This window comes from Rhinopithecus bieti, unplaced genomic scaffold, assembly GCF_001698545.2.
Source record: "Rhinopithecus bieti isolate Rb0 unplaced genomic scaffold, ASM169854v2 scaffold_13014, whole genome shotgun sequence".
NCBI lineage: Eukaryota > Metazoa > Chordata > Mammalia > Primates > Cercopithecidae > Rhinopithecus > Rhinopithecus bieti.
In genome coordinates, this window is record NW_016807364.1 from 770018 (window position 1) to 786114 (window position 16097).

Below are 16097 nucleotides of genomic sequence, written 5' to 3' on the forward strand. Positions count from 1 at the left end.
GACCCAATCACAGTCTTTTTGAAAATAATTTGGCAGTATTGAAGAGGGTTTAGAGGTGGGAAGGGTTTGAAGGTGAGGAAATCAGGTAGAAATATTCTTAAAATGAATTGATAAAGATCACCTCCTTTTGGGTGCCTTCCCTGATCACCTGCCATTGAATGGATTATATAGCTACTAGAGAAAGCTGTGAAAGACATCTTTAGGGAAGAACCATTGAAGAATGATTTTATTTGTATTTGTATCCATTAATGCTTAAACTGTAATAGGTGATCAGTGGGTGACTGCTGAATGAATGAATGATTTAGAGACTGAAAGTGTTGGAGAGTGGAGAAGCAGGAAAAGGGAAGAGTATTCCAAATATAGTTTCTCAGCTTTAGTCACAGTGTAGTCTGAGATTGAGTTCTGTTAACAGTATGAAAGTAGGCTTGGGACGTTAACTATCAATTTAAAAGGCAGATTTGGAACGTGGGAAAGAGAAAGTGGTACATCAGTTAATATTTGTGATTTATTCCCAGGGGGGTGATATTTGAAGGTATGGAAGAAAGTGAGTTTTCAGAGAGAATATTGAGAGAAGAGGCCAAAGAAGAAACTTTAGAGAATACTCATATTTGTATTGGGAAGAAAAAAACACACAAAAAAGGGCATGGGATGAAGAAAATATTCATGCAATTTCACATAAACCAAAGGAATAGTTTTAAGAACATGGCAAGTTGGTCAATAAATGACAAATAATTCAGAGAAGTCGAAGAATTAGCTGAGGAAAATACATGAATTTAGTAATAGGAATTATTTTCATAAAGCAGTATAAACCAGATATCAAAGTTGCAAGGAGGGAGAGGTAATGAAAAAAAATAATGAAATTTCTTTCTTTATTTAGCTTCAATTGGCAGAGAAAGACAAAGAAATAAGTGGTCTGACTTCACATTTGGAAAACCTCTCCAGGGAGAAGGTATTGAGCAATGTAGTTAAAAAAATTTGTATCATATGAAACTGAATAATAATAAAACTTTATGAAGAGACACATTTTAAAGTTCATGTGACAGTACAATGTTCAAATTTAGGAAAACAGTGAAATTTCTGAAAATTACATGAAATGTTTATCTGGTTTTCTTTTATAATAGGAAACATTTTTGAAGTTGTTTAATGACTTACAGCAAAAGCTCACAGTCACATAGAGCAATACATTGGTAATGTAAAAGACACTATAGTGCAGCATTTCTGAGTGTGGTCTGTGGTCCTTTTGGTGGTCCCCAGTACCCTTTCAGGGGCCTGCAAAGAAATGGTTTTCATAATAATACTACCACATTATTTGATTTTCTCCCCGCTGTTATATTCACACTGTGTGAAAGCAGTGTGGAAAACTGCTTGTGTATTATTATGAATTAAGGCAGTGGCACCAAACTGCTTTAGTAGTTATTGTATTCATCACCACCGTGTGCTCACAACAGAGAAAAAAAAGCCAGTTGTACTGAAGATGTTAAAACAGTAAAATGTGTTAATTTTATTGACGCTTGACCCTTGGGTACACGTCTTTTTAGTATTCTGTGTGATTAAACGGAAAGTACCCCTAAAGTTCTTTTGTCGCCTAATGAAGTATGATGGTTAATAAAGGTAAAGTGCTTGTGTGATTGAGTTGTGAGTTGAACTAGTCTCTTTTTTCATGGAAACCATTTTTACTTTAAAGAACAATTTCTATATTCAGACTTGGGTATTTGGCAGATATTTTCTCAAAGTGAAATGAAATGAGCCTGTTATTTTAAGGAAAACAATTGATAATATTTTTCACCATTGATAATATTTAAGCTTTTAAGCAAAAACTAGAATTTTGAAAACGTTATCTTCCACTGTGAGCTTGATGCTTTCCAATGTTTATAAACTTTTCTAATGAGATGGGTGTAATATTTAGACTGTATTTTTTTTGTTATATAGCAAAATTTGCCAGCATTTGGAAGATCCACATAACTCAGTGAACCAGTAGTTTTCCAAATGACCAGCGATGTTGCAAAATCATGTATCATAAAAGAGCCATTCTAAGTGCAAGTTAGCCCTCAAGGTTGTATGGGGTTACTGTGATAGTTGTGAAATTCTGATTTTTCAACTATTATTACTTTTTCCACATTTGTTCTTTGGCATTCTACTGTAAGAAAGAACCTTCCTTTGTCCTTCTTTATGTATGTCTGTGTGGTATTGTTCCAGTAACAATTTTCTGACGCCAAAACTGGTATTCTACAATTCAGTTCAATTCTGATACTAACTACCATGAGTTAGCGTAGACCCCACAGGTTAAGGGCTCAGTCCCACAGGACTGCTCCCACTTTAGAGGCCAATTACAAGTGAGGTCCTCAGGCTACTGATAGCAATCATTTTCTTACACTTATTCACACGTAAGTACTTAATAGCAAAAATTATTATGTACCATTAATAACAGTGAAAAAATAATGTGGCACACGTGGAATTTTCTACTTGTGGCATCATGTCAATGCTCAAAAAGCTTCAGTTTGGAACATTTCAGATTTTGGATTTTTTTTTATCAGGGAATGCTCAACCTATGTATGCTTTTTCTCAACACTACTATATTCTGAAAATTGTTCCGTATATGAAGTTCGTAGAAATCCTCCATCTTTTTTTTAAACAGGTGTGTAGTACTCCATTGTACATACCATAATTTATTCAACCAACCTCCTATATTTGTCCATTTAGGTAGTTTCTAATATTTTACAAATAATACTGCAATGAAAGATTCTATGCAGATACAGTTTTCTGGTGTTGGGGTGGTACCTTCAAAGTAATTATTGCTGGAAGTGTGATTGCTGGTTTGAAGGGTAAATGCATGTGTAGTTTTGTTAGAGATTGCCAAATCCCCTTTCATAGAGTTTGTATTATTTTTGTTTCCACCGGCAATGTATGAGAAGTGGATCTGTTTCCCATATAAATTGTAATCAGGTTTTCTAATTTTTGCATATGGGATAGATTAGGAATAGTATCTTAGTGTAGTTTTAATTTGCATCTCTATTATGAGTGAGGTTAAACATCGTATCTTTTTTGTGAGTTCTTTGGCTCATTCTCTGATGTTTGGTTTGTTTTACTTACCTTGTTATATATATATTTTTTTTCACCTGTTAAGAGATATTAGCCCTTTATCTGTGATATATACGTAGTAAGGATTTTCTCTCAGTTTATTTGACTTTTGACAATGCTCACTATGCTTACTTTTACCATGTAAATGTTCTTTATTTTTGTGTAAAGTGTGGTACTGCCTTGACCAGCAGTGTCAGCACCATCTGGAAACTTGTTAGAAATCCATATTCTTTGCCGGGTGCTGTGGCTTATGCCTATAATCTCAGCACTTTGGGAGGCTGAGGCTTGTGGATCACCCGAGGTTGGGAACTCGAGACCAGCCTGGCCAACATGGTGAAACCTATTAAAAATGCAAAATTAAAATTTTAATTTTATTAAAATTATTTTAATAAAATCTATTAAAAATGCAAAAATTAGCCAGGCATGGTGGCTCACGCCTGTAATCCCAGCTACTTGGGGGGCTGAGGCAAGAGAATTGCTTGAACCCGGAGGCAGAGGCTGCAGTGAGCTGACATCGTGCCACTGCACTCCAGCCTGGACAACAGAATGAGACTCTGTATCAACAACAACAACAAAATGCATATTCTTGGGCCCTGTTCCGACCCTGCTGAATCAGCAGCTCTGGAGATGATGCCCCAAAATATGTGTTTGACAAAAACCCTCCAAGTGTTTCTGATTTATGCTCAACTTTGAAAACCACTGATGGGTTGCATTTGAATTTTTATTTTCCACGGAAAGCATTCCCTACACCCAGATTATAGAGGAGTTCACTTGTGTTTTATTCTAATACTGAAACAGTTTCAGTTTTTTTTTTTTTGAGATGGAGTCTTGCTCTGTTGCCCAGGCAACAGTACAGTGGCGTGAGCTCAGCTCACTACAACCTCTGCCTCTTGGGGTTCAAGCGATTCTCCTGTCTCAGCCTCCTGAGTAGCTGGGATTACAGGCTCCCGCCACCACACCTGTGTCTAATTTTTGTATTTTTACTAGAGACGGGGTTTTGCCATGTTGGCCAGGCTGGTCTCAAACTCCTGATCTCAGGTGATCCACCTACCTCAGCCTCCCAAAGTGCTGGGATTACAGGTGTGAGCCACCATGCCCAGCCAGTTTCAGTTTTTTTTTTTTTACATTAAAATTTCTTATCCATTTAGAATTTATTCCTAGATATCACAGAAGGAATGAATCTCAGTTTATCTCCTTCTAAATTGCTGTCTAGTTATCTCAATCCATTTATCAAAATGCTGGTTTTGTGTCAGTGATTTGTGATACTAAATTTACTGTATAATAGATTTCCATGTGCAGTTGGGTCTCTTTCTGTACTTTGAGTACTGTTCCATTGATCTGTCTGCTCATATGGTAGTACCATGATGTTTTAATTGTAAGAACTTTGTAGTCTATTTTAATATTTGGTTGGGTTAGTCCTTTCTCATAACTCTTTGTTTTCAGTGTTTTCTAGCTTTTTTCTCTTGAAGGGTTAGTTTTCCATATCAATTTTAATACCAACTTTTCTAGCTCTAGAAATGATTGTTGGTATTTTTATTGATATTGCATTAAGTATATACATTAATTTAGGGATAACTAACATCTTGGTGATATTTCTACTTTTTAATAAAGAATAGGCAATATGGGATGTGTCGTTCAAATCTGTTTTGTGTCTTTCGGGAATTTTAAGTAATTTTCTTCCTATGGGTTTAGAAGAATTCTTCTTAAAGTTTATTCCTAAGTATTTTTGTTTTTCCTTTTGAAAATGGGATTTTCTCTTTCATTGTATGTAGTAACTGGTTATTGTTTTGAATGTGGGGCTCTTGAACTTTTGTAGCTTTTAATTTTATGTAATTTCAAACTCAAGTTGAAAAAATAGTATAGTGAACCCTCATATATATTCTTTCCCCACCATTTGACAGTAACTGGAGGTGAAGACATAAGAGTCCCTGCATATTGTATCCTCAGTACAAGGATGTTCTTTCAGCCATGTTACAGTTAACAGATTTAGGAAGTTTAACACTGACACAGTATTATCATCTAACCTACAATACATATTAAAATTGTATCCTTAGTACTTTGTTTATTGTTAATAGTCTTTTCTTCCCTGATCTAATCCATGATCATACATTGCATTTAGTTGTCATGTGTTTAGTTTTCCTTTATCTGGAACAACTTTATAGCCTTTCTTAACCTTGACATTTTTGAAAAATATGGGCCAGTTATTTAATATAATATTAATTTTGGTTTAATATTTCATCATGATGAAACTTAGGTTATGAATTTTGCCAGGAATACTACAGAATTTAAATATCCTTCTCAATACTGGTGATCTTTCGTTATTTGGTTAAGGTATTGTCCACCAGGTTTTACTGATGTAAAATTAATGTTTTCCCTTTGTAATTAATAAATAATTTGTAGGGAGATACTTTGAGACCATGTAAATATCTTATTCTTTATCAAACTTTCACCTGGTATTTTAATATCTATTAATGATCTTTTAACTCCATCATTCCTTCTATATTGATTAGAATTTTTCTGTAAGAAAGAGCTATCTTTTCTTTCCCCCTAATTTGTTTATTTATTCATTGATTTTTATCATTGTAGACTCGTGGATTCCTGTTTTATTCAGTGGGTTACAGTCTATTTTTATAATCATTTTGATACTCAGTTTGTATCATATTTAACTAATAAGGGCCCCTGCAAACTAGCTCCTGTGGCTTTTTATTATGTCTTTCATTATTCTTTGAGCACTTATTACTTTCTGGTGCAGAAAGATGTTCCAGGCTCATCTTGTTATTTTCCTGCCCCAGCCTGGAATCAGTCTTTTGTCCGAGGAGCCCCATTCCATTTGCTGGTGAATGTAGTTTAGAAACCAAGATCTGGGCTGTAGGTGTGCCCTCATTGATTCATAGTCCTTAGCAGACAGCTAGAAAATACGTTTCACCCCCTCTCTTTATATTAAAAAATAGCAACACACACACACACACGCGCACACACACACACACACACACACACACACACAACCCATGAGTAAATACTTATACCTCCAATTGTAGTCTAAAACTACAGCATAAATTCTAGTTTTCTCTCTTTCCATAATATAACTTCCTTTTCTAATTAGACTAGGAACCTGGTCTCAGTTTCCTTGATATATTTACTCAAGTGTTGAATACACAGAAAATAGTTTCAGAATTGCTAACCCATAACACTGTGAAAAGCACATCTAACTAGAGTTCAACATTTGTTTCATTTTTTGGCGGATGGGGTGGAGAGTGTAACATTTACATATTTAGTTGTCCCATGGTGTACTCTCCGTGCTCCCTTATTCTCAGAGCATCCCCGTAATGGCAGAGAAGAGGAATATATTATTTCTCCTGTTTACCAGTTGGGAATATCAGAAACATCCTTAACTTGTCAAATAATTTGTAAAACTGGGGTCACTGTGAGCCATTTTGGGTACTGAAGAAAAAAAGTATTTAGGCACCCTGGCAAAGGCAACCAACTAAACAGACTTGTTCCTGGGAGCTGGAACAGTAAGAGATGACTACTTCTGACAAAATCTGTTTCTTAAACTGTGGTGGCTTTCTCTTTTAGGAAAATTATGAGTCAGCAGTTAATATTGTTTTGCTCAGTTAAGATAGCTACACTCATGTTTTCCATGCCCTTGTCAGTAGGAGAGATCCCCAGGGATTCTTGACCATTTTGTCTCTAGTACCCTTTGATATTTTGACGAAGTCTGTTTTCAGAAAATGATTTAGAATGAGTACAGCAAAATGTGTAGAATCACAAAGGAAACGCATTATTATGGTTATCAAAATATTAAGACAAATTTGTGATATATGTGATAGTAGACTATGTGCGTGTTCTTTTAAATGTTAAATAAGATTTAATAGCATGTCTAATAATGACTATAATTTTGAAGCGGTGATGAATAGAAAGGCTATTTTGAGATGGCTACAACAAAAGTAATTAGAAACAAATGGAAGATTTAGCAGCATGTCCGATAATGACCATGATTTTGAAGTGGTGATGAATATCAAGGCTATTTTGAGATGACTGCAACAAATGTAATATGAAACAAATCTATTTGATTTCTGTAGGTGGCCAAGTTGCAGGCACTACAACCATTATTGTGTTCTTTGGCCTACATTCCTAATGGAAGAAAATCCTAAATTTTAGTTAGAAGTTAGTGAATAGATACAATGTTTTTGCCCATGTAAGTTCATGGACCTCCTGAATTCTAAACATGGACCCTTTGAGGGGCGTTGTGAATGAATGCAAGTTTAAGAACCTTACTCTAAGTCCAGGTATTATGTTTTGGAGGGGGGAGTTCAGTCTTCTGATTTGCAAAAGAACCTAACCTTAACTATCTTGTCCATGTTCATGCATTCTCTCTCCCCCATGAGGAATCAAAGCTACTTGTCACCAATCCTATTCTTACCCTGAATTCTATTTGCAAGGGATTTATTGTATCTTTGATGGTAGAGTAGGCATATTAGATTAAACTCCCTATTAGGTTGGAACTCTCTATAAAGTTGCTTGACTGTACCAATGCAGCATAAATCTTTTGATGAAACCCTTGACTGTATTTCAGTAGTATGTTATTTGCTTACGGAAGAATTTAAACTCTACTTCTTTTTGCGTAAGGCAACAACAAATGTAATTCAAAACAAATGGAAGATTTGGAAGTATTTTATTATCTCTTAACTACTTTTGTGCCTTTTTTGTTTTGTTTTTTTTTTTTTTTTGTTGAGACGGAGAATCTTGCTCTATCACCCAGACTGGAGTGCAGTGGAACGATCTTGGCTCACTGCAACCTCTGCCTCCTGGGTTCAAGCGATTCTCCTGCCTCAGCCTCCTGGGTAGCTGGGACTACAGGTGTGTGCCATCATGCCGGGCTAATTTTTTGTATTTTTTTAGTAGAGACAAGGTTTCACCGTGTTAGCCAGTATGGTCTTGATCTCCTGACCTCATGATCTGCCCGCATCGGCCTCCCAGAGTGCTGGGATTACAGGCGTGAGCCACTGCACGATTTCTTTTGAATCGTGTTTGAAATATTTCTTGGATTTAACCTTTCTTTTTTTTCTACAGTCACATGTCAGTCTTGAATGACTACAGTAGCATCTCTGGGGTTTTTAGTCATGGCAAGAGATGAAGGATATCTTTTGAATGCCTGTCTTGTTCTAAATGTATCTCCTATTTCTCAATAGCCCTGTAAGGCTTAGAAAAGATAAATTCCTGTAATCCCAGCACTTTGGGAGGCCGAGACGGGCGGATCACGAGGTCAGGAGATCGAGACCATCCTGGCTAACATGGTGAAACCCCGTCTCTACTAAAAAATACAAAACTAGCTGGGCGTAGTGGCCGGCGCCTGTGGTCCCAGCTGCTCGGGAGGCTGAGGCAGGAGAATGGCGTGAACCCGGGAGGCGGAGCTTACAGTGAGCTGAGATCGGGCCACTGTACTCCAGCCTGGGTGACAGCGAGACTCCGTCTCAAAAGAAAAGATAAATTCCTTAGGGTTATTAGTGCTGATCTGATGATCAAATCTAGGTCAGCCTGATTCCAGTCTACCATGCTGTGCTGCCTTCCTACTAATTTGCTTCTTGTTTGCGTATGCCCATTATTGTTTTGCTAGATTAACCTTACCAAGGACCATTTTTACCTGTTGTTATTGTTCAGAAACCTGAAGGTCCATTGTAGTAAATTGTATGACAGATTTGACACATCTGACCTCCAACTTGTCTTTTCAGCTATATCTCCTACCTGAGATAGGGTCTTGCCTTGCTCTGTTGCTCTCCAACTCCTGGGCTCAGGTGATCTTCCCTCCCAAAGTGCTGGGAATATGGGTGTGAGCCACCATTCCTGGCTCCTGTTACTCTTAATATGTATCCTTTGCTCTAGTCATATTATTCATTTACCAAGCCTGAATATATTATTCTTTCTCATCTCTTCTGTATCCTTTTATTTACTTTATGTCTATAATGCTTTTCATCTGCTTGGTGAAAATTCCTGAGGATCCATCTCAAATGGCTCTTCTCTATAGTCTCTTCCTAGTATACAGTGTTTCCATTTTGATACGTTGCATTTTACCTTCATCTCTATACTAGTCCACTTATCACAATTAGTTGTTAATTATTTATCTAGAGTTGTACCTTTTATTAGACTGAATTCCTTGCAGGCAAAATCCATTTCCAGTTAATCTTTGTATCTCTAGTTCCTAGTACGCTACCTGTTATGTAATCAATGGTGTGCTAGGTATCTTGAATGAGTATTTTCTTTTTTTGCTTAAAATTTCACAAGTCCTATTTTTACAATAAAATAATGAGTGATTGAAAGGCAGGAATGCCATCTTAACCTCACGGTTTTACACAGTACCTGGCAGAGTTGATACATGGACATGTGTTTATGAATGGACTTGCTTAGAAAGAACGTTTAATTCCTCCATCTCTTACCAAACCTAAGTTGACTTGCATTTTTCTTAATGTTTGCCAGTTTTGCTCTTGATGATGACTTTCATTTTAAGGTTACTTAGTCCATTTTTTGGATCATTTATATAGGTAAAATGTGTTAACTTAGAGTCTCATCTCTACCCCAAGAAATGAAAAGCAGCAAAAGCAGCTAAACTTTCCAGACTAAATTTTCATTCTTATATCCTTTGTTAATAAGGCCTCTGGTTGCCTTTTTTTTTTTTTTTAACAGCTCTGTTAAGGTGCAGTTTACATGTAATAGAATCTGTTCATTTAAATACAGTTTGATGACTTTTGGCAAATGCATGTAGTTCTGTAACTACCATTTCACCCAAGCAGTGTAACATTTCCATTACTGCACAAAGTACCATCTTGCTCATTTGCAGTCATCCCCTCCCGCTACCCCCCGTCCTAGAAAACCTCTGGTCTGCTTTCTGTCGCTGTTGTTTTATGGCTTCCAGCATTTCATGTAATTGCAATAATACAGAATTTATCCATTCATTAGTTGATAGACATTAATCCTCTTACCAACTGATGGATATTTAAATTATTTCTGATATTTTGCTATTACAAATAATACTGCTATGAACATTCTTACACAAGTCTTTTTGTGGACATATGTTTTCGTTTTTCTTGGGTAGATACCTAGGAGTGGAATTGCGGGCTTATATGGTAAGTGTATGTGTTTAATGAAACAGCCGAATTGTTTTCCAAAGTGGCTGTACCATTTTGTATTCCCACTGGCAGTGTATGAGCATTCCAGCTGCTCCATATCCTCACCAGCACTTGGTATTTTTGTCAGTCTTTAATTTTAGTCATCCTACTGGGTGTATTAGTGTTACCTCGTTGTGGATTTTAGTTTTAATTTCCCTGGTAACTAGTGATGCTGAGCATCTTTTCATGTGCTTACAGGCCATTTGTACCTATTCCTTTGTGAAGTTTCTGTTCAAATCTATTTTTTTATTGTGCTGTCTGTCATCTTTGGTTGCGACAGTTCTTTATATATCCCAGATATAATTCCTTTGTCAGATATTTTGATGTTGTTTTCTTCCAGTCTGTGGTTTGTTTTTTCTTTTTTTTACAACATTATCTTTTGAAGAGCAAAAGCCCTGAATTTTGAGGTAGTCCAATTTATCAGTATTTGTCTTAATGATTCATGCTGTTCGTCCTATCTTAAATTTTTGCCTAAATCAAAGTTATGAAGATACTCTATTTTTTTCTTCCAAAAGGTTTGTAGTTTTAGCTCTCTTACTTTAGATTTTTGATCTATTTATTTTTTATATGATATGATATGTAGTCAAAGTTTATTTTGTTTATAAATACCCAGTTTTGAAACATCATGTTGAAAAGACCATCCTTTTCCTCCATAGAATTTCCTCTACATCTTGAGGTATTTTAAATGTTGAAAATACTCTATAAGTATGGGTTTACTTTCAGAATCTATCTTCTATTTTATTGATTTTTACCAAGGGTCAGAAAACTAAGGCCTATGTGCTAAATCTGGCTTTATATAAATAAAACTTTATTAGCACATGGCCATGCCCATTCGTGTAGGTATCATCTATGACTGCAACTGCAGAGACAGATTTCAGTAGTTGCAACGGAGACTGTGTGGCCCACAAAGGTGAAAATATCTACTGTTTGGCCCTTTGCAGAAAAAGATTGCCAACTCCTTATCTATTTTCTTATGCCAATACTCTACTGTCTTGTTTACTGTAGCTTTATAATACATCTTGAAATCAGGTTGCATAAGTCCCCCAGCTTTGTTCTCCCTTTTCTTTTTTTTTTTCCCCTTAAAGACGGCGTCTCCCCCCGTCTTCCAGGCTGAAGTGAGTGGCTTGATCATGGTTCACTGCAGCCTCGATCTCTTGAGCTCAAGTGATCCTCCTGCCTCAGCCTCTGAAATAGCTGGACTACAGGCATGTGCCACTGTACCTGGCTAATGTTTTTCTTGTTTTCTTTTCTTTTTTTTTCCTGAGACAGGGTCTTACTCTGTCACCCAGGCTGTAGTGCAGTGGTGCCATCATGGCTCACTGCAGCCTTGACCTCCCAGACTCAGGTGATCCTCCCACCTCAGGTTTCTGAGTAGCTCAGACTATAGGCACATGCCATCACACCAAGCTAATTTTTGTATTTCACGTAGAGTAAGGGTTTTGCCATGTTGCCCAGGCTGGGCTCAAGTGATCCACCCACAGCCACCCAAGTACTGGGATTACAGGCATGAGCCACTGTGCCTGGCCATTGTAAAATGTTTTATTGAGATAGGGTCTCACTATGTTGTCCAGGCTTGTCTCAAACAGGCAATCCTCCTGCTTCGGCCTCCCAAGTGCCACATTGTGAAAATCATTGAGAAACAGGAAATGAAGGTGGCTTGTCCAATCTGATTCTAAGGCCTGAGGGATTGTACAGTGGCCAATAGTCACACACATCCCATTAGTAACTACTTATTTAGGAATGAAATAAACACAATACTTTGTTTTCAATTCATGTGTAGTTTTTTTTTTAATGGTCACTAAATTTGTTAGAAGACAAATACTTAACAGTCAGTAAGTAAGTCCTTACTTAACATCATAGGGCAGTTGTTAGAAACTGCAACTTTAAGTGAAAGGACTTACAGCAGGTTGAAAGAAATAACACCTCATGATCCACCCACCTCGGCCTCCTAAAGTGCTAGGATTACAGGCATGAGCCACCGCACCTGGCCCTTTTTTTTTTTCTTTCTTTTGAATCATGTTTGAAATGTTTCTTGGATTTAACCTTTCTTTTTTTTCTGTAGTCACATGCCAGTCTTGAATGACTACAGTAGCATCTCTGGGGTTTTCAGTTATGGCAAGAGTTGAAGGATATCTTTTGAATGCCTGTCTTGTTCTAAATATATCTCCTATTTCTCAGTAGCCCTGGAGTTACAAGCATAAGCCACCATGTCCAGCCTGTTCTGCTGTTTACATATGGGCTATTACAGGACCTTTGTATTTCTGTGTACATTTTAGAATTATTTTGTCAATGTGTACAAAAGCCTACTGGGATTTTATAGGCATTGCATTGTAACTCTAGTTAATTTGGGGGGAATTAATAGTGTAAAAATACTAAGTTTTCTAGTCCATGAACATGTTATATGTCTCCATTTGTTTATGCTCTTTTTAATGCATTATTTTGTTTAGTGTATAGGCTTTGCACATCTTTTGTATATTTATTACTAAACATTTTATTTATTGATTTTACTCTAAGTAGAATTACTAAAAATATCATTTTCCAATTATTTGTTGTATGTAGAAATACAATTGATTTTACATATTGATCTTGTATACCGCAACCTGACTAAATTATTTACGCTCATTTTACAAAAAAAAAAACCCTAGTTTTTTTTTGAGATGGAGTCTCACTCTGTCACCTAGGCTGGAGTGCAATGGCGTGATCTTGGCTCACTGTAACCTCTACCTCCCAGGTTCAAGCAATTCTTCCTGCCTCAGCCTCCTGAGTAGCTGGGACTACAGGCGTGTGCCACCACGGTTGGCTAATTTTTTTGTATTTTTAGTAGAGACGGGATTTTACCGTGTTAGCCAGGATGGTCTCGATCTCCTAACCTTATGATCCACCTGCCTTGGGCTCCCAGAGTGCTGGGATTACAGGCATGAGCCACTGTGCCCGGCCATTTTCCTAGTTTTTATAGATTTTTTGGGATATTTCATATTCATCCTCATACCATTGTGAATAAAGATTGCTTTACTTCTTCCTTTCCAATCTACCTTAATTTTGCGTTGATCCACTGGCTATTTTGAATGGAAGTGTTGAGAGCAGACATCATTGCCTTATTATTATTGGATCTCATTATGATCTTCAGTAGAATCATTTAGTTTTTCACCATTAAGGGTCACAGGTTTTTTTAGGGTGCCTTTTACGAGGTTAAAAAGGTTCCTTTTTATTCTTTAGTTTCTGAGATTTAAAAAAAATCATGACTTGGATTTTGTAAAATATTTCTTCTGCATCAATTGAAATGATCATATTTCTTTTTCTCCTTTATTAAAAGGTAAATTACATTTATTGGTTTTTGGATGTTGAACTGCATTTGGTTTTTGGATGCTGAAGTGACTTTTTTTTGTGATAAAGCCCATTTGATCATGTTTTATTTTTTAATATTGGGTTTGACTTGCTATAAGCTAAGGCTTTTGCATCAATATTTATGAGGGATAAGGTCTCTAGTTTTTTTTGTGAAATCCTTGTTTTTGGTATCAGAATAATACTGGCTCTGTAAAACAAGTTAGGAAATGTTTCTTTGTATTTTGAAAGAGTTTATACAGGACACACTTTTATAAAAAAAAAAACTTAAATGATAGAATTCACATTTTCTTTTTTTAAGGAGACTTTTTGGCCAGGCATGATGGCTCATGCCTGTAATCCCAGCACTTTGGGAGGCCGAAGTGGGTGGATCACGAGGTCAGGAGTTCAAGACCAGCCTGACCAACATGGTGAAACCCCGTCTCTACTGAAAATACAAAAATTAGCCAGGCATGATAGTGCGCACCTGTAATCCCAGCTACTCAGGAGGCTGAGGCAGGAGAATCGCTTGAACCCAGGAGGCAGAGGTTGGAGTGAGCCAAGATTACACCATTGCACCTCAGCCTGGGCAAAACTGTGTCTCAAAAAAAAAAAAAAAAAAAAAGAATTTTATTCATAGCTAAGTTGTAAGAGATTCACAGTTTACCCCAAATTAACTCAGTGAGAATGATATACTTTTGTTGGCACAAATAAATTTGAAAATACATTGGCTTTATCCTGCTTTCTGATTTTGTTATATGTGGAGGATACATTTATGAGAAGTTGAGAGCCAGCTTTTCTAACTATTTCCAATTGCATTCCAACTTCATAATAGGAAATAATTTTATTGTTATATTTTGACTAAATGTTTAATACTGCTGTACTTATGAAATATTTTATTGCTTTGCTTATTCATCTTTGTTTTTGTTAATTTTAGGAACTTAAAAGGAGTCTAGAAAATCAAGCAGAAAGGAAAATGGAAGGTCAGAATTTCCAGAGTCCTCAATGTCTCAACACATGCTCAGAGCAAAATGGTTATGTTCTCACACTATCAAATGCACAACCAGTTCTGCAATATGGTAATCCTTATGCATCTCAGGAAACAAGAGGTTATTACAGTATTTTTGGTTTGGGGTTAGCTGCATCTGGAGAGTTTTTTATGGTTTATATTTTCATGGATTAGCAAACTGCTGGTGTAATCAACTCCAATACAAACATTATTTTATTTGTATAATTAGCAGTTTTATTATTTAACACTGTAACTGGCCTCATCTATAAGTGATGCATCATGAGATGAGTAGTTTATTTGCTTATTACATATAGCTCACAATTTAAAAAATCACCTGGGTTAAAAATAAAAACATCTATTTTTTTCATGTACCAAAGTGGTTCTTTATATACTGTTCATCATATCTATACATACAGATGTTAATTTTAGTAACCGGTTTCACTGTACCCTTCCAAAAATTTTATTGCAGATGGAGCAGATGGTGCTTTTTACCCAGATGAAATACAAAGGCCACCTGTGAGAGTCCCCGCTTGGGGACTGGAAGACAATGTTGTCTGCAGCCAGCCTGCTCGAAACCTTAGTCGACCTGATGGCTTAGAGGACCCTGAGGATAGCAAAGTAATTTTGAATTTTCATTGTGTGAGCCTGTCCCTTTTTTATTTTTTTAGCTTATATAGAGAGTTAAGGGTGTGTGTGCATATGTGTATCTTTGTGTGTGCATGTGTGTGTGTGGAAGGAAAGTGTGTACTTGTGCCTGCACACAGTTGCCTACTTGATTTTTGGAAAAACCTGCTTGTATTTAAATTAGAAAAAAATCCACCAGTGTGCTTCAGACTTACACTTTAGGAGTTATATACTAAAGTAAAAGATTAAGTTTAGGGACTAATCTCAGAATATTGTAGTTATCAGATAGTTTAATCTTAAACATCACTAAGTAACTTACTATCTTCTTTTGATTATAGATGTACCAGGCTTGAAGCAGCAAAGTGTTAATGGCAATATTATGTTTTCTTACAGCAGCTCTTTTTGGATAATAGTTTCTTTTCTTCATAGAAGCTCTTTTTGGATTTCCTGTGCATTAAGATGAATTTAAAAGAAATGCTTTATCGTGCTCTTTGCAAGTACAGTGGTATCATGACCTGTTTCTTATTTAATCTAGTTTGCTGCATTTAATTGCTATTAACCTTTGCAGAAACTGATCAGTGTTCAGACAGGCATGATTTTAGCCCTAGTGCTCAACACCCATAATGGAGAAAAATGTATTTCTCCCTCCTGCCTTTTGGCCTCTTATGTCCATTACTGGGAATAATTAGGAAAACTGTCAGAACTTTTGTAGCCTATTTAAGGTCTAGAGTATCATCTTACTGCTTTTTCACACCTTTACCTCACATTTTGCATATTTAATCTGATCATTCTTGGCACAGATGTTACATGTGACAAGACTTTCTCTTCTGTAGTCATCTGCTTCAGTTTAATTAGCAGAATGTTCTTTCTGATCTGTGTGCTTTGCCCTCCTGCAAACCCAT

At 36.5% G+C, this 16097-nt stretch overlaps 1 protein-coding gene across 1 annotated transcript in view; it reads left to right on the top strand.

Moving 5' to 3' along the window:
- The window catches only part of TAX1BP1 (Tax1 binding protein 1), an 89214-nt gene that overhangs the window by 65965 nt on the left and 7152 nt on the right, over positions 1–16097 (top strand). Inside the window, exons 14-15 of the mRNA XM_017881470.1 lie at positions 14500–14545; positions 15041–15189. Coding sequence (XP_017736959.1) covers positions 14500–14545; positions 15041–15189 — 195 coding nt within the window. The remainder of the gene's footprint in view (positions 1–14499; positions 14546–15040; positions 15190–16097) is intronic.